Genomic DNA, 19,850 nt, shown 5'->3' on the forward strand with positions numbered 1-19,850 from the left:
GGTTTCGACCGAACGAGAAGGGAGACGTGGTAAATAAGAACTAGAGGTCTGCATTCCTGCTGCCGTCCCGCGGGACCCAACAAGATTTCTTGTGGTGCAGGAATAAATTTCTGAATAAAGCACGGGAGCGGTCGGTAATTCTGGTGTAATTTGAACGGTAGTGGGCGGTCTAACAATATCATTCCCGAGCGACCACACGTGCATCCTCCTGGATGCTGTTTATGTGTGTGTGTGCATGTGTGTGTCTGTGCGCATGCGTGAAAGAGAGAGAGAGTGTGATGCTGTGTGTCACTTGTAGCAGTGTGTGTGTTTGTGTGTGTGTGAATGAGAGAGAGCGCCCTGCGCAGATCTCTAATACGAACAAGACAAACAGGTGACCACGAACCTAAGGTTGCATATACGGTATTCAGTTTCTGAATGGTTTAGGCACAAGCCAACAGTTTGGTGATGCTGTCTGAGCCTTACATATTAATTTTTTTTAATATGCACGGTAATAAAGGATACTGAGGTAAAATAAGGAGGAGGTTTGACGGTTTCAAAATTTGGATACTGCCCAATCCTAAAACAGGCAAATGTATGAAACTCACTAGTACAGTAATAGTTGTTCCTTAATGATTCAGCTCTGAGTATACAGTATATTTAAAAATGCGATGCTATCAGATCCTCCTAATACGGTTCTCACTTTATGAGGTCATTAAAAAAAACGTCATTTCAAAAAGTAATTTCCAAAAACGTAAATTCTTGACCTGTTCCTGTGTAGATATGTAGTCATCAATGAACGGCACTCCTTCATTTTGTCCCTGGCCTCTCACACATGTGATACGAGCAACAGACATCTGGCTGGGTTTTATAGTGGACTTGGTCCCATCGCTGCGCAGTTCTGCCTCTTCCTGTTAATGGCGAGATCATATGTCAAATGATGTCGGAGCTGACAAAATATTTAAGCTGAAAGGACAGTGTTTCCCACATACCTGGTTGAGTGTGACAAATTCTGCATCCAATCCAACAAGGTCTCCAACCTGTGGCATTTCGCTCACCATGAGGGGTATGAAGGTGGCGTGACTCTTCCTCTGTTTTCGTGCCAAAGAAGCCTCCGTCAGCAGAACGCTGGCCTCAATAGGGTTTTTAACTATAAGAAAGATGACAGAATGATTGGAAAGTATTTTAAATGAGTCATTTGAGTCAACCATTCAATGATTCTGTTATTAAGACAGTCACATACTGCGCAAATCAAACTTGGTGTGGTAGTTCCTCTTGATGTAATAAAGTACAGCAGGAACTTTCCAGTTCACATCAAACTGAACCGATTCAGCCTAATGAAGATATGGAAAAAAGATGTGAAATGATTCAGAGTCACATTTGAAGCAATTTCAGTGTAACAATGTTTTTTACAGTATTTTTTAGATGTTTTTAAGGGGTTGTGAGCTGCGTTTTGTCTTTGTTATTTTGTTTGGCTCTCTGAGTTCCACTTATATTTTTACATCACAATACATCCTAATTTAGACAGGTTTGTGAATTGATTGCAAAATCCAGCATCGAATTATGCCTTGTTGGTAAGCAAATTTGCTGTATAATGAATTGAAGGGCTTAAGAACACACCAAACCAAAGTCAAAGAACTAGCAGTGACTATGCTGTCACCTTGCATCATCTGCGTCAAAAAAGCTGTGCATGAACACACCAAACGGACGACAGCTGACTGAAATAAGAATATGCAGTAGTCCCTCATTAATCGCTTGAGTTACTTTCTAAAAATATCCCGCAATACGTGAAATCCGAGAAGTAGTCAGCCGAACGAAATAACCGAACCAAGATTCATTTAATCCGTAATGGTGTCCGCATAACTTCTATCTTCCTTTAGCATGTTCAGAAGTCCAACATTTTGCGCAATGGTTAACATCTTCCTCTGCCTTTTGGGTGTTACTGCAGGTGCCTCTGACGTTGCAGAATCTTTCATTGACATTGTGGGGTCTGTTGGGGGAGAAAACTTGCAAACATACAGTACAGCACTTCAGAGTCACACTGCTAGCGAACAAACTTTTTTGTAAATTTGGCAGGCTGAACGCATTGGTCTGACAATGGTCTACAGCCAATCAGGACGCAGAACATAATACGCTGTAAAAAAGCATGTCAAGATGCACCAAAAAATCTGCGAAACTGCGAGGCCGCGATAAGTGAATCGCAAGGGACCACAGTACATTCTCTGCCTGCATGAGAAGATGTGCCTTTTCATACCTGCAGGTGGCAGTCTTTATATCATCGTTCCACAAAGGGATACCAGAACTAGTGCTGCACACATAAAAGTCATAAACAAAGCTGCATTTACGCACCATTTTCACAGTAGATTTCTCTCACCAGAGAAGGGTTCACTTGTACAAATATATCTGATAATAAATCTATATTGTTTGTAAATAGGGCGACGTGACACTTTCGGCTCACAGCAAGAAGGTTGCTGGTTCGAGCCTCGGCTAGGTCAGTTGGCGTTTCAGTGTGAAGTTTGCATATTCTCCCCGTGTTCACGTGGATTTCCTGCAGGTGCTCCGGTTTCCCCCAGAAATCCAAAAGACATGTGATACAGGTGAATTGGGTATGCTAAAAAATTGACCGTAGTTTATGAGTGTGTGAATTGAATGTGTGAATTGAGTGTGCATGGATGTTTCCCAGTGATGGCTTGTGGCTGGAAGAGCATCCGCTGCGTGAAACATATGGTGGATAAGTTGGTGTTTCATTCCGCTGTGGCGACCCCTGATTGATGGAGGGACTAAGCCGAAAGGGAAATGAATGAATGTTTGTAAATATTTAAGAAATCTGCTGAAATGCAGCCAGATTCTTTGTGTTTCCTCTTGACTTGCATGTTGCATCATTTGTTTAGTTTCTTTACTTCAAGTTTTGTTTGTACACCCTGATTCATAACTGAACAGCCAATCAGAGCACTCTCTTTTACCGACAGTCGAACCTGATTCTACATTATGCATCAGGAAAACTCACTCCAACATGAGCCTAACAAGAAGCGACTTGTAGAACACACAAAACAAACTAGCCTGACATCAATGGCCTGACAGCCCTTTACTGTCACATTCTGGATCTTCATTGAAAATATAAGTTATTCACTCTTTACCACGCCTGTCAACATTGGGATGTGAAAATAAGGAATACCGACATGTCACTTTTAGTGGAATGCACGGATCTATAATGGCAAGCATTCAATTGCTTTCCTAACCGTTTCTGCTCATAAGGGTTCCCATGATGACAGAATGGTAAAATAAGTGTGAATCTCAGGAAAAACGGGAGGGTTGACAGGTATACTCCTCACTAATGTTGAGATCAGTAAGACTGTCTTTTTCTTGTCACGTTGGCAGTTTAGCTTCAATATAGACTAACAAGAGAATTTCTTTTTCTTTTCTTTTTTCACTTTAACCCTTATACAGTATATGATGTTAAAAACTGTGGTAAAAAGTAATAGATACATGTGTAAAAATTGTGTATTAGAATTTCTGTGCATATACATGTTTTTATGTCAGAAGATGTCTAAAGATCAACAGAATTTATATTCATTTGATCAGCTCATGACCCCTTTAAAAAGATTTGCGATATTTGGTGTGTTTTTACCTTATCAATGGGCTCAATCAGAAAATCGTTGAACAGATACCACTGCTGGTGTGTAACTCCCTGAAAGCGAGACAGAAAATTGAGTTTGTTCCTCATTCACAGTTTTTTCTTTTGGAGATTCATTATTTGCCCACCTCTTTGCGCTGATGATAAGTCTCGCCCACTTTAATGTGCGCCACCATGTTTCCTCCAGTCCGAGTATCCTGGACATGTGACACGGTGACAAACAGATCGTAGATGGACGCTCCTTCTGCCTCTTCACTTTCAGTCAGCTATGAAAAGGAATAAGACACAAGCCAAATTCATACAGTTGATGTCAGAATTATTAGCCCTCCTGAATTATTAGCCCCATTGTATACTTTTTAATGGAGAGATTTTTTTTCAACACATTTCTAAACATAATAGTTTTAATTAACAATTGTATATATCATTTATAGTAACTCATTTATTTTTATCTTTGCCATGATGACAGTAAATAATATTTGACTAGATATTTTTTCAAGTCACTACTATACAGCTTAAAGTAATATTTAAAGGCTTAACTAGGTTATTTAGGCAGGTTAGGGTAATTTATTGTATAACGATGGTTTGTTCTATAGATTATCGAAAAAATATATAGCTTAAGGGGCTAATAATTTTGACCTTGAAATGGTTTTTAAAAAATTAAAAACTGCTTTTGTTCGAGCCGAAATAAATCAAATAAAACTTTCTCCAGAAGAAAAAATATTATAGCAAATACTGTGAAAATGTCCTTGCTCTGTTAAACATCATTTAGAAAATGTTTTAAACAAAAAACTTCACAAGAGGGCTTAATCATTTTGGCTTCAACTGTTTGTGTCCCATGTTTGAAATTTCTTGATGTGATTATTGAAGATTTTTATGACCTCATAAAAAAAAGTTGTCACTCACCTCCTCTCCCTCAGTCAGGCTGCTGACCTCCAGGCCTTGAGCCTTACTGATGCACATCCTCAGACTGAGAGGAATCCACACATGCCTCATGTCCTCTGCTTGAGTGTCAAAGGTCAAGCCCTCCACATTGCACAGCTCTTCTCTGAAAGAAAAAAAATAAGATTTATAGTAATAAACTATATTTTAAGTTTTATATTTTTATTAAGTGATGGGCAACGATTAATCGCAATTAATCACATCCAAAATTAAAGTTTTTTTGACATAATATATATGTGTGTGTAATATATATATATATATATATATATATATATATATATATATATATATATATATATATATATATATATATATACATACATATACATATATATATCATATATATATATATATATATATATATATATATATATATATATATATATATATATATATATTTATTTATTTATTATGTATGGGTGATAGAAACAAAACTATACAAAACTATTTTATTACATAGATATTTAAATGTATACATAATTTATATCATATACACATATATTTAATATCTAAATATAAATAAACATGTAAATGAAATATATGTATATGTGTGTGCATTTATATGTACACATAATAAATATACACAATACACACATTTAGATGTCAAAACAAACTTTAATTTTGGTTGCGACTAACCGCAAATAATTTTTGCCCAGCACTAATTTTTACAATTATTCAAAGTTATTTATTTATTTTTATGTATTTATTATAAAAGATTACTTTTAGAATGTATGTAGTACTAATATTCACTTTTCATATCCACTTACTCCAAACACCATTCTGTAGGTAAAGGCTCTTTAGGTTTGGGAGGTTCTGCTGCTTCTTTCTTCAGAGCTTTGTTGAACACATACTGCCAACCAAAAGAGTATCTCCGAGTTATTGACTGAAAGCTTCAACTTTCCTGTTCCAATTAATTGCTGAAGCTTTTATCAAGTTATAGAGTACTATCACAATATTGACCAGATTAACATGTGAAAATCTTAATGTTTGTAAATAAATCACCAATAAGTCTTAACAACCAGTCAACACAACAATCTAAATACTCTAAAATACACTCTAAAGGGCGTCACACACTGGATGCACTGCTCAGCACCGCGCGCACATGACAGTTGAAAGTATCGCACACCAGACGTGCATATTCGCATGATATTTAAAATGAAACTAATCAGATGGCGCTCTGTGGTGCGGCAGAAATATGAACAGTGTCCTGACTTGCGGCGCCGGTGTGTGTACCCTGATAGAAACCTATTTTTAGAATTCTGAAATGAGTGTCGCTGCACGGCGTGTCGCCAAGCGGTGCTTCTGGTGTGCGACCTGCTTAAGGGTTTCAATGATAAATAGTTAATGATTGTATTTTGACAATGATATCAATACCTCAGTCTGTGCCTTCCAGAACTCTGCCTCCTTTGCACTGTTCACCTCACAGTTTATCACTAGAACATCAGGCAGACAGCGAATGTTCCTGGTCTGCACCTAAAAATAAGTCAGCGCACAGTATTTAGTGTTTACACTTCATTTACATACACGTCAGTTTAAAACCTTAGGGTCAGTATGAGTTTGGGTCCTGTTTCCAGTCCAAATATTTAAAAATTCTTAAATCAAGAAGCATTATCCAGACAAGTAAAAGTATTGTTAATAATTCAAAAATAATTTTCCTTAAAACAAGCTAAATAATCTGCCAAAAAAGTATTGAATTCACTTTGAAATAAGATTATTTTGCTGACCCTGTTGGCAGATTTATTTGCTTGTTTTACACGTTTTAAAGAAAAACTCACTTCATTTTGACTACTTTTTACTAGTCTAGAAAAAGCTTCTTGATTGAAGAATATTTAGTTATTTGGACAAGAAACAACAAGACAAACACTCCGAGTAAGAAAAGCATTTTTTGCAGTGTGCATGGTAATAGCAGTTAAGGACTTACTGTTGGCTGGTATTTCTCACAGTTGTCACACCAGGCTTGTGTGCTCTGTTCCAGACAGATACTCTTCTTTAGGATATCTACAAAGTCATATTCCTCTATCTTCTTCTCTGTCCAAATGAAATGAAAAAACAAAACAAAATCAATAAATGTAGTCAGTTCACAGAACAAGAACTTTTAAGTGAACCAAAAAGGCCATATAGGTGGGTAAAGTTGGTCTATATAGATGGATCAATGAGTGAATAATGTGCGGTTTGGCATCACTGACCAAGAGAGCTCTGCTCAGGGTAATGCATGGTAAACAGCAGCGTCAATGAAGAGCGAACCGTCTCCTTTCCACAACAACACAGACTGCTGTTCTCCACTTCACAGCCAAACAACCGGCTAATCACAGACTCCCCTGAGGAACTCAGCACACTGCCATGAGCACAAAACACAAACCATTTTTATGTAAACTTATTGCAGTCAAATCAGAGAGCTTAAGAGTGATTTCCACAGAAATTGGTTCTGCTTTGGGCACGAGTCCACACCTGCTGCTGGCTCCTCTGTATGCCTGCGGCCCTTCCTGCTCCAGCGTTTCCTGATGCAGCTGTGCAAGAATAAAGCGGTTCCAGCTCTGGATTAGACGGCCCAGACGGGCTTTCCCTGTCTGCTCATCAGAGTCAGCCAGGATTAAACCCAGCGCAGATGCCTCGGGAATTGTCCGGAAAGCCCGGAGAAAATTACTGGCCTGAGGGGAACAAGCAAATGCTGTGTGTAGGTATAAATGTGACGCATCGCTGATGATCATGATGCACAAACTGGTGATGAACTCTGATTGGACGAGAAGCTCTGGCGCACCTGACAGGGGTCTCCTCTGCTCAGGTCCAGCATGTGGAAGAGGAAGCCCAGCTCACAGGCCAGGCAGAATTCTTTCTGGCACAGGTGATTCTGTACCAGACACCTGATGGGCTCCAGGAAGTACAGCACCTGCACAGCACACACACACACATGCACGCACAGAGAAAGAAAGAGAGTTAAGTATTTTTAATAATGAGTGCTAGAACTTAAATGTGAATGTTGTACTTTCACATAAATCACACAGACACACACTTTATATACACAATCAATGTTTAAACCACTTGTGTTGTTTAATAACGAATAATTTAAGTGAAAACAAAGTATTTACATATAAGTATAAAAAAGACTATTAAATCTATTTATTAAGAAGGATTATATATGGATATATGCAGTTAGAAAAAATCTAAAAAGTGGACGTTAATTTGTTGTCTTTGTAATTTTTATTAGCTGATTTTTTTAATGTCTCTTTACTTTTTACTATATTTTATTTTAGTACATCAAGTTATATAAATAACTGAAGTCACAACAATTTTTGTTAAAACTAATCTTTGTTATCTGAAATAAGATAAATATTTAAAAAAATAAGTTACAAACTCGGGCATGGGTTTGAGTCCAGTAGAATTGTAATATTTGTTTCATTCTATAAAGGTCTGATAACATTTCTTGTAATTTAGAATTTTTATTCCCCAAAAATGTGTCAATAATAGAACAACTTTTAGGACAACAAATGTTTTAATTAGTTGTGATCAGTGTTGGGGGCAACGCATTACAAGTAACGTGAGTGACGTAATAAGATTACTTTTCTAAATAACAAGTAAAGTAACCCATTACTTTAAAAAGTAATAACATTTGAGTTACTTTTTTGAAAATATAACGTGATAAGCTTGAAATTTGTTTAATTAATAAATTGCTGAATTAAAATTGCTGAAAGTAGTCACAATGAATCAGGCAGTCAATGAGAGAATGTGTTAATTATTTTGAAAGCATCAAAGAAACGGAAAAAGGGATTATATTCTTAAAGGACAGTGATTTTACCTAAGACAAATAGTACAAAAGCAGCAAACACATCTTTCAATAATCTGTATATCCAGCATGTATACTATAGCTCTGGGGTCAGGAGGTTCTCAGATAACATTATCATAAAATACATATTTTTTATGTCTTTTTTTAAAGGTAAATAAAGGTTATACAGTGTATTGTTCATTAGAGAGCTCATCTATTAAAAAAAAACAAGTTCTGAAAGAGATCAAGTCTCAGCCAGGTAATAAAAAGTAAAGCAAAAGTAACTCAAAAGTAATGTGATGTATTACTTACAAAAAGTAACTAAGTAACGTAACTAGTTAATTTTTGGGGGAGTAACTGAACTAAACTGGTTGTCAATGAAAATCATTCATCAATCAATCATCAGGTTATTCCATTAACTACTGATTATTTACTCTTCTAAACATAACCCTGAGAACAACTATGTTTTACACAAACACATTACTATAAATTTTAAATCCATTCCATATGTGTGTGTGTTTTATATATGTGCTGTGTATATAATATAGTCAACATAATAGATATAAATTAAAGGCATAAATGTGTGTGTTATGTGTGGTTAGTAGGTGTGAATTTGTGTAGTTTCGTAGTTTTACCTGGATCATGCAGTTACAGTAAGCGTTGGGTATGTGAGGCTCCAGACCAGCAAACAAAGTCCGATTATAGTGCTTAAAATCAAAGTCTTCCAGTCCCAGTTTGGAATATTTAATGGTCACCTGACAAAAACATGTCAATTCAGAATGGTGGAATATTTCAGATGTAAATAACAAACATGACAATCACCAGTAAGCCTGCAACATGACACCATGATTAATTATCAATATGTCTGCAGAATTAAATGAATACTACTGCAATAATGGACTAATGTGTATCGCATGCAACGCTTCCAAAAAAAGGCATAACATCATCTGATCTAAAAATAACTTGCACGCAAACACCTGTAATGTGCAAAATAGCTCTAGTGTTATGTCATTATTTGGATAATGCGGAACAGGATTATGCACAACAACAATAGCTCATCACTACCTTCCTGTATTTCTTTGGCACCATGTAAAGATGTGGCTCCTCGTCTCGACCAATGGGAGACTCCGGCACCTGATTATAGCTGTCATAGTCAAGCTCGACATCTTTTATCTTATAAGGAACCTGGCAAAAAAAGAGGAACAAGATACTGGTTACACAGCATTACTGCACTGAAATGATTGACACATTGACACAAACTGACACAGCTACATTAATGTATGACATGACTTTTCTCTTACAGAATATGAAAAACAAAACTGATGAAGAGTATAGTGATCATGTACGCATTATTAGTGATGCTTTTTAAAAAATATATTAAAAGTTCTTCATGTTTAGGATATATACAAAGAACCAAGTTTGTATTTTTTTTTCATGCTTTTATCAGCAGCAGGGTGGATTACTGTAATGGACTCCACACTGGCCTTTCTAAAAAGACTCCAGAACGCTGCTGCCAAGATTTTGACCAGAACCAGAAAATTAGAGCACATCACACCTGTCCTGTTTACACAGGCTCTCAGTTATATTCAGAATAGATTTTGAAGTATTATTACTCGTCTATAGATCACCAAAAGGGCTAGGACCTCAATACATTACAGATATGCTCACTGAATACACGCCAAATAACAACAAATAACTCAGATCATTAGGATCGAGTAAATTTAAAATTCCCTGAAGTTCACTCAAAGCAGAGTGAATCGGCCTTCAGCTACTACACCCCCCGCTGCTGGAATCAGCTTCCAGAAATGATCAGATGTGCTCCAACATAAGGTATCTGTTTAGCTGTGCCTTTACTGAATGAGCACTGTGCTATGTCCGACAGATCGCATTATTATATCTTTGTTTTCTTTTTCATTCCTTTAAAATCTGTTTTAACACATTTTAATCGGTTTTAATCTTTATTCTTTGTTGTTTTTGCATTATACTTGTTTCTTTTATTCCTGTTTATGTAAAGCACTTTGAATTACTATTGTGTATGAAATCTGCTATATAAATAAACTTGCCTTGCCATGTTTTTTTTTAAAATTACCTGGTTTCTGGGACGGGTTCTAGGATTTGGTGCATATCCAATAAATCCCACAGTTTTCATTGTCCTCAGAATCTCTGGATCTACTGGAGGGGCTCGTCTGACAGTGAAACAAACACATCAACATCCATAAACATCCCCAATAAATGCCATTTGTTAAGAGTTAGTGTGCAAAAACTGTGTAAAGAAAATTGGCATAGAAAAAAGACGTTAGAAAAACGAAATTAAAGATACATCTCTACTAAATAAAAATACCAAAAGCAAATCACAATAGATTGAGCACATTTACAGAGATGTACTGCAGGGGGCAGTATTACACAACAACCCTAAGACACAGGGATGTGCAGAAATGAAATATGCATATCGTGCACATTATGAAAAAATGTGTTTATGCGTGAACAGATTTTTCACCCAAATAAGCAGTACACAAGAAAAATATTATTATTACAAAATAAAACTTTATTTAGTTGGACTTTACAATAAGTTTCCATTAATTCATGTTTGTTAGTGAATAAATAACCATTACTTGTACTACATCAATGAATCATGGTTCAACATTTAATAATTATTCAAATCCAAAGTTGTGCCAAACATTAGCTAATGCAGTGTTTCCCAACCCTGTTCCTGGAGGCACACCAACAGTACATATTTTGGATGTCTCCCTTTTCTGACCCATTAACTTCAGGTGTTGGAGTCTCTTCTGATGTTATGATAAGTTGATTCAGGTGTGTTTGATTAGGGAGAGGTTGAAAATGTGTACTGTTGGTGTGCCTTCAGGAACAGGGTTGGGAAACACTGAGCTAATGCACTGTGAGTTAATAAGACCTAACAATGAACAACTGTATTTTCATTAAGTAATTTAAAAGGGATAGTTAAATTAAAACAACGTCATCATGTACTCATTGTTATTGTTTTCCAATCAAGTTTGAGTTTCTTTCTTCTGTTTAACACAAAAGAAGATATTAGCGATGCATTTTGGAAATCTCAGAAATGATGCAGAATTGATTTTTCACCACAGCTGAACACATAACCATTAAAGCTCAGTTGTACCTGGGGCTGGGTGCGATGAGGGCGGTGGGCCAGTCAGATAGCAGGGGCTCAGTGCTGGTGAGAGGCATTGGCAGAAGAGACAGAGGGAACAGCTCATGGTTCCAGTCCATCTGCGGCAGTGAGTCCACCAGGCAGGGCAGCGCCAGCTCTGTGTCTCTAGAGTAGCTGTTATAGGACACCTCTGGGGCGCTGGACCACAGATGCACACCGCCGCCCGAGTCCCCGAATGACAGAGCCTGCTTGCTGGAGGACACGTCAAAACTCATCAGCAGCTGGCCCACCGTGTTGACGTGGAAGATATCAGCCAGACTGGCCAGGCCGGTGGGCTCGCAGAACTGACACTGACCTGCAAGACATACAGTTACACATGAACCGCAAGCTGCAACATTTTTTTATTCATATTGTGATGCAGTTCCAAGAGAAACAAAATGTTAAATGGGAAAACAGGTGGCGTAGCTTGTTTTTTTTCTACTTCAAGCTGATTGGATGTAGTAAAGTAGTAGTCTATTTCTGTTTGTTATCATAGCACTGTCAAAACTGACAGCTGGCGGTTCATGGTTAAGTATGTAAACCACGCCCAATACCTCAGACAGACATAATCTGAGGATTTAACTGAAAACAAACAGGAAGTGCATTTTCAGATTTCAATTAAACTAATGATGTGAGCTAACAAAATCAATACGGTTAATTTTGAGTTCATGTTTACCTTAAAGAGGACATACAGTATTACGTTTCTCCAGAATTTTGTCTATGAAGTTTCCACTCAAAATACCCCACGAATCATCATTTATAACAGCTTTTAAAATTGCCCTAATTTGGGTTTCAAAACACGCATGTTTTGTGTGTGTGCCTTTAAATGAGAATGAGCTGCTGCTTTCCAAAAGGGGGCGGAGCCTTTGGATGATATTCATTTGGACACACTCAAAACAACAAAACAAGTGAATCTCACGTCCCCAAATGTGAGAAATGACCAGTAGAGAACATGTTCAAACTAGACTTGCATGTAAACTTCTAGATTGCACCAGCACATTTCTGACGTTTCATAGTTGTGGATTGAACTTGATTCAACTTATTGACTAGCATGTTACTGCTCTGTGTTACTGCTCTGTTTTTAAAATATATATATTTCTATTAGTGCAGTTCTCCTATCTTTACAGAACAAAAGAGTTATAATTCTGACACCTGACTATACAATGCATAAGAAATGTGCATTTATTACATTGACAGTGAGCGCTTTCAAGACAAAGCTTAGTTCTTTCTGGATAGAATGAAAAGTCATTGTAAATTTAGCCATATTAGCAGTACGGCATGTTACCAGGCACATTTAGAAAGAAAATTTGGAACCATTCATTCATTTTCCTTAAGCTCAGTCCCTTATTTATCAGAGGTTTCCACAGCGGAATGAATCACCAACTATTGCAGCATAAGTTTAACTCAGCAGATGCCCTTTCAGCCACAACCCAGTACTGGGAGAAATTTGGAACCATTTTCCAAATATAAAATGACATACTTGTTGTAGATATTAAGTTTTTTTCTGAGTTTTCAATTCCATTTTACATTTCATTCATAAGTTATTTTTCCAGCGTTTTAATTTATTTTCTTTCTTTGTTTACATCTTTTTTTTTTTAAATGATGTATATAATAAAAAAAAGTAATTTTAGTTTTAAGTGAAACTTCATGAAAACGATTACCTCATCAATTAACAGAATTAAAGCATGTTTAAATGTCTTAACAATAAGCTTTTTATTTCAGTTAAAGTATGTTTTCATTTCTTATTAATGCTCATTTCAGTTAATTTTATTTCAAGGCAAAAAAAAATGTTTTCAGCATTGCGGTTTTAATTTGCTTATAACTAAATGTAACCTAGTTTTAGATCTATGACATCATATATGTGAGGACAATGTTAAAGACTTTTGATGTCAGTTACTTTATTTTTGTAGTTAAAAACTTAATCCAAACATTGTTTGTACTTAAAAAGTCCTCTTTAAAAGACTTTAAATTTTTTCCAAAACTCACAAACAGAATTTAAATTATAGTGATACATGCATATATATATATATATATATATATATATATATATATATATATATATATATATATATATATATATATATATATATTATGAATTAATATGGATTTATTAATTGTTTGACTGATTGATTGATACAGTTTTTGACCAATCAGACTGTTTTAAAGCAAGGATATTGCAATGCACGTCTGGCCCGCTGTTCGGAACATTCAGCAAAATCACTTCATGTGACCTACCAAGTAAAAATGTGGACAATATGAGAAGAGCCAAAGCAGAAATGAAAATAAGGTTGAACTTTTACATCCAGTATAGACATGTCAGAAAAAGCCACAAAAAATATCTTCATATTATATTAGTGAGCTTCTGAAAAATTAGATTAAGCAACAGCTGAAGATGGAAGAAGAATACTATAGAATAAACAGGCAAGCTCTAAAATAAAAATCCCCAAACATTTCTTCCCACAAACACACAAATACTATCTCATATACGGTTAAACCAAATATTATTCAGACTCCTGTTCAACATTTGTCACATTATCAGAGTTAATTTGCTATAGATTTAAAAATGGTAACAAATTATGACAAGAACTTACAGTTAAACTAGTTAAATTATCCTGTTATTGTAAGATGATTTTTAATAGATACAGTTTGTAATGGATTACAATTATCTATATGACAATATTTACACAAAAAATCCCTTTTGCTTTTGTTCAGTCAGTTTTCTTCACTGTATAAACAAATGTTGGTTATAATATGTCACTTCTTATACTTCTGCTATCCACTCTAACATAAGAAAACAACCGTATTTGGCAAAAGAAAAAAAATTGTGTTTGATGTCTAAATGTTGTTTGGTGTAATTTTTATGTCTTTACATCATAATTTTAACGGTCTATTTCAGTGATAATAGCTAGATAAACATCACTTCAGACAGAGACACACGTGCAGCAAACCTGTTTGTGAAATGATGGCCAGGCGGGAGGTGTATGTGGGAATGAAGCGGAGAAACAGGGGGTCCACGTGAACCTGCAATGGGGTGACGGCCCTCATCATGCGCAGGTCGTACACCATGAGGAACCGATCGCAGGACAGCCCGTTCAGACCGCGACTTGAGAAACCACATGCCGCTAAGAGGTTACCGTTAATGTCGAAATCAGACAGGCTGCCAGAGAAAGCATCAAACTCATGCTCCATTTTAAACGTGCGCAGATCACGAAGGGACACCTAAAACAGACAATGCACAAATGACCATCAAGATATTTATTTCACATTGATTACAATACACTTTAAAGATTACTGTAACACGGTAAAGGTTATCAATATTATTTAAGTACTTTGAAAAAACAAGGGTAAGAGGTCAAATAATACATTTATATAAACTTATGCAAGTACAAGTACTAGTGATATTAAATTTGATTACATTTTACATTATTAAAAGCTTCTTGCTGACAACCTGTGCTTTAAAGTATAGTGAGAAATTAAGTTAAATTAAAGGAAAGTAAATTTGTATTTTGGGGGTTGAAACGTGATCCTTAACTTGTCATTAAATTAAAGGCTTTACTAGATTACAAAGATAACTAGGCAGGTTAGGTTATTTAAGTAAGCTATATGTTAATAGTGTTTTTTCTGTAGCCAGTTGGGGAAAAATGGGCTGAAATACTAACCTTAAAAATTTTATTTTTTTAATGCAAAACTGCTATTATCCCAGTCAAACCGAAAGAACTAAGACTCTCCCCAAAAAGGAAAAATACAATAGGAAATGCTGTGAAAATAGCCTTGCTCTGTTAAACATAATTTGAGAAATATTTGAAAAAAATGAACAGTGAAAATTCCTCCTCTAACCTCACTTAATTCATTTATTTTACCTTCAAATAATGTGTCAAATAATATATTTATACATAAATAAAGAAACATACTTATTCTGACCTGTACTAGTGGTGATTTTACATTATATTTTCAGTTATTAAAAGCTTCTTAAAGACAGATGGGTAAAAAGGATAGTGACAAAGTAAAACTAATTTAATTAAAGCAAAATAAATTTGTATTTTGGGATGAACTGTGATCCTTAAATAGTGTTTAATGTGTCATCAAATAAATTTTGCTGTAAATATGTCCGGCAAGGTATTTTTACTATATAAACTATTGTTGCATCTTTTGTAAATAATAGTAAAACTAGTATTACAACTTTTTTTTGGCTCAGAAGAAAATGTAATTTAACAGGATATATTCTAATGTATGAAAACATTGTAATACACTTTATATGTTAGCTTAAAATACTAAAACACAATGAAGTCTGAATATCCTGGCAAATTACAGTAACTTCAGTTACTAATGAAAGACCTCAATCTTTTAGCATGTTTTTAATGAACGTGATGTTTTAGCTGACGTGGTGAGACAGATGAATCCATGCATGAAAAAGCTCTTCCACCTAATGTTGTGGACAAGATGAAAATTCCAGCCACCGACTGGTCTGAGCTGAGAAAACGAGGAATGTGTGAATAAACAAAAGGAAAAAGCCCGTATGTATTAACCTGTGTTTACAGCTGAAGTGTAGGCAGCACATTCCCACATGAGCTAAGGGCAAAACTTTTCATACACCACATCCCTCTATTCTGTGGGAAAAGCGAAAGGAGGAAACTATTTGTTCCACATCCATTTTCGCTTGGCTGCTGCACTCACCTTGCCAGATGTGTGACCACAAAAGAAGAAACGACTGGTTTGTCTCATGATGGCGACACCAGGCACTTCAACAGTAAACTAGAGTGACAGTAATAAAGAAATTAGAAAAGAAGTCCAAAAACATGCAGAAAAATGACCCTTTTCCTGGATACATATATCATATATCAATGCTATCTCACGGTAATTCAGAACTTTCTGATTTAGTGGTTAAATCGAAAGAATTCGTACAAACTCATTTGTCCAATTTAGCACGATTTGCTCATCCCCCAATGATGGTTGGGTTTAGGGGCAGGGTTTGGTGCCACGCCTCCTTTTTAAAATGGTACATTTTTGTATGAATTAGCCACTAAACTGATGACAAATAGTACAATAGTTACGTTTCCTCATGAGATCAGGCTGACATATATACATAAAATTTTGTATTTACAAGAACTGTGTACTAAGCATTTATTAAGTACTATATATATATATATATATATATATATATATATATATATATATATATATATATTTTTTATATATATATATATATATATATATATATATATATATATATATATATATATATATATAGTACTTAATAAATGCATGAATTTATTCATTCATTTATTTTCTTTTCGGCTTAGTCCCTTAATTAATCAGGGGTCGCCACAGCGGAATGAACCACTAACTTCTCCAGCATATGTTTTACGCAGCGGATGCCCATCCACCTGCAACCCATCACTGGGAAACACCCGCACACTCTCATTCACACACATACACTACAGCCAATTTAGCTTACCCAATTAACAGCACTAGTACAAATATAAATAAATATTTAAATTGCAATAAATGTCATTTGTATGTTAACCACTTTAAACAATTATTTTTTTCTTTATTTTTAAAACAACAACAGTATTTTTACAACAAAAACAGCAGACATCTTACTTTTTGAGTTTCCTGCACTGCGGTGAGGTCCAGTTCAGCCACATAATTCTGCAGGCCTCCCATTAACAAGGTGTTATTTTCAGTAAGAATCAAGCTGTGCATGTCTGCACCCTCCTCCATTCTGAAAACAAAATACGAGAATAAACACTCACACACTGGCATACACATGCAAATAAAACCTTGTATTGCAATAGGCACAGCTTATGCCTGCATTTGATATGACATTACGCTTTGAGTTTTGAGATTATACCTGCATTTATGTGATAAATGTACACTACGTGACAAACATCTTGTCATCAATCCCAGTTGTAAGAACAACAAATAATAACTTGACTTCTTGTTGATCATTTGTAAAAGCGGCAGAAGGTCGATTTTTCTGATGAATCATCTGTTGAACTGCATCCCGATCATCACAAATACTACAGAAGACCTATTGGAACCCACATGGGCCCAAGATTCTCATAGAAATCAGTCAAGTTTGGTGAAAGAAAAAATCATGGTTTGGGGTTACATTCAGTATGGGGGCGTGCAAGAGATCTGCAGAGTGGATGGCAAAATCAACAGCCTGAGGTGTCAAGACATTTGTGCTGCCCATTACACTACAAACCACAGGAGAGGGCAAATTCATCAGCAAGACTTTTGTCTAAGCAAAGTCAGACCTTACTGTCCTAATTAAATAATTAAAAATCAATGCATGATCATATTTTGGTAAAATAAGTGTAATCTAAAGGTCTTTGCCTTTCGTACAAGTCACTTGTGATACCAAATGATCAACTAGAAGTCAAGTTATTATTTTTTGTGCCTAAAACTTGGATAGCCGACAAGACTTTAGTCAGGTAGTGTACACTGTAAAAGTTGAACATGATTTTAATAAAAAAGCCCTACAAAAATGCTAAAATAAAATTACAATAAACGTTTCCATACTATATAAGGAGAATAATACCTTCCCAGAACTCTCTGCCTGACATTTGAAAATTTTGTTGAAATTACGTTGCTTGATTTTACTTTTTCTCCTAAGTTATGCACATTACAGTTTAATAATGTTCATTGCATTACTTTAGTGCAGAGGTGACCAAACGTTTTCGTATAAAGGGCCAAAAACCAAATATCGAGAGCCTTGGGCAGAAGATAAATATACCAAACTGTATTACATTAAAGTTACAACGTGCAATTTCCTAATTTATTTCATAATATTTAAAAACAATTAGAAAAACATCACTTTGAATCATATTAACTAATGCAGTATAACTTTTTTAATGATAACTTGCAATAAAAACATAAACAATCGCTTTTAAAGCACAGTGGAGTTCATTGCTGAAAACACTAGTCAAGCAGAATCTGCCTTTGCTTTAATTTGCTTAAAGTCTCTGCATTGTCCTCTATCCATCAGGTGACAGTATATACATTTTAAACTAACTTACACCATTTAAATAGAATTAATTTCAGCTAGCTTTTTTGTAGCTAAACAAAACAAACAAATATAAAATTACATTAAATTTGAAATGACAATCTCTAAACCATCTCTATCATTCTCCCTCTCTTCTTAGGATGGTATACCGCGGCCCTAGTTTGGGCTTTAATGTCATAAATGTTAACAAGACGTGTTTAGTAGTACATATTAGTATGTTTTGACTTTCTCATCACCACCTAGAATTGTTTTTGTCTGTGTATCTACAGTGGTGTAATGCTGATATTAATAATTTAATATGCTGACATATTATCAATGCCTAAGTTAATAAATTAAAAGTAGTTCATCATAAATTAAAAGATGCTGCTAGCCTGCTACCATGTTTTTGTCATTTTTTACTGTAAATTGTATGCATTTATTAAAGGTGTGCAACTCACGGATAGTCAAACATAATAAAACCTCCTCGTGTGAGGCATCTGAGGTTGTTTTTGGTCAGGAACAGCACCCCCGTGTCCATACTCTGGATATGGCGAACGTCGTCAGTCATGTGCACTTGGAAAGACGAGTAGCGGCCCATTGTCGGCCCAAAAAAGGAACTCGCGTGTCCCTGTTACGATACAGGAAAGAACAAAAGCAAACACACCAAAAGTCAGTAATGCAGCTCGTACTCAAGCATAAAATGACATCACCTCAATGTGGAAGTACATCAGAGATGATGTGGCAGACCACTTTCAAAACCACAGCTGAATTTTTGAAGCGAGAATAAACTTTAGCCTTAAATCTCCCAACTTCAATAGAAGCATTTATTCATTCATGCAGAATTTTTGAGGGATATTGCTTGATTTTATAGCTCTGAGAGTGTTTTTTCTAGATGATACACACTGCATGATTAATAAAGGTTTTGTTTAATAATATTTTAGAAAAAAGTCTCACCAGAGTGCATTTATTTAATGGAAAATGACAATTTTTTTTAAAAATAATTAACCAATTTAAAAGAGCTATTTTTATTTGAATATATTTTACGATGTAGTTTATTCCTGTTATGAAAAGGCTGAATTGCCAGTCTTCAGTGTCCTTCAGTAATCAATATAATGTGTTATTTTTGTGTTTATTAAACACTTTTTTGGAAAATATCTTGATATGTTCATATTCAAATGTTTAGAGTGAGTGTAATAGTTTAATATAAAATTAATTAAGGAATCAAACTTTTAGCAAAGACAGATTAAACTGATCAAAAGTGACTGAACAGATATTTAATGAAATTGCAAAGCAAAAACACTGCTATAAGAATTAAATATAATGAGCACCATTATTAAAGTGATGGTTTGACCAAAAATTAAACTTAAGTGTTAACCTACTCTCA

The 19,850-nt window shown here is 35.2% G+C and overlaps 1 protein-coding gene across 2 annotated transcripts in view; it reads right to left on the reverse strand.

The window, feature by feature from the left end:
- pan2 (poly(A) specific ribonuclease subunit PAN2) overlaps positions 1 to 19,850 on the reverse strand; it is a 28,526-nt gene that overhangs the window by 5,168 nt on the left and 3,508 nt on the right. For both annotated transcript variants that reach the window (XM_056449234.1, XM_056449233.1), the window contains exons 3-22: positions 18,925 to 19,094; positions 17,080 to 17,200; positions 16,153 to 16,230; positions 14,427 to 14,697; positions 11,449 to 11,794; positions 10,402 to 10,498; positions 9,378 to 9,497; positions 8,948 to 9,067; positions 7,311 to 7,439; positions 7,001 to 7,200; positions 6,739 to 6,887; positions 6,474 to 6,580; positions 5,927 to 6,025; positions 5,320 to 5,402; positions 4,517 to 4,658; positions 3,742 to 3,879; positions 3,608 to 3,667; positions 1,223 to 1,313; positions 972 to 1,129; positions 747 to 890 (exon numbers count right to left, since the gene is read on the reverse strand). In XM_056449234.1, coding sequence (XP_056305209.1) covers positions 747 to 890; positions 972 to 1,129; positions 1,223 to 1,313; positions 3,608 to 3,667; positions 3,742 to 3,879; positions 4,517 to 4,658; positions 5,320 to 5,402; positions 5,927 to 6,025; positions 6,474 to 6,580; positions 6,739 to 6,887; positions 7,001 to 7,200; positions 7,311 to 7,439; positions 8,948 to 9,067; positions 9,378 to 9,497; positions 10,402 to 10,498; positions 11,449 to 11,794; positions 14,427 to 14,697; positions 16,153 to 16,230; positions 17,080 to 17,200; positions 18,925 to 19,094 — 2,823 coding nt within the window. The remainder of the gene's footprint in view (positions 1 to 746; positions 891 to 971; positions 1,130 to 1,222; positions 1,314 to 3,607; positions 3,668 to 3,741; positions 3,880 to 4,516; positions 4,659 to 5,319; positions 5,403 to 5,926; positions 6,026 to 6,473; positions 6,581 to 6,738; positions 6,888 to 7,000; positions 7,201 to 7,310; positions 7,440 to 8,947; positions 9,068 to 9,377; positions 9,498 to 10,401; positions 10,499 to 11,448; positions 11,795 to 14,426; positions 14,698 to 16,152; positions 16,231 to 17,079; positions 17,201 to 18,924; positions 19,095 to 19,850) is intronic.

Source organism: Danio aesculapii, chromosome 23 (genome assembly GCF_903798145.1).
Source record: "Danio aesculapii chromosome 23, fDanAes4.1, whole genome shotgun sequence".
Taxonomy (NCBI): Eukaryota; Metazoa; Chordata; class Actinopteri; order Cypriniformes; family Danionidae; genus Danio; species Danio aesculapii.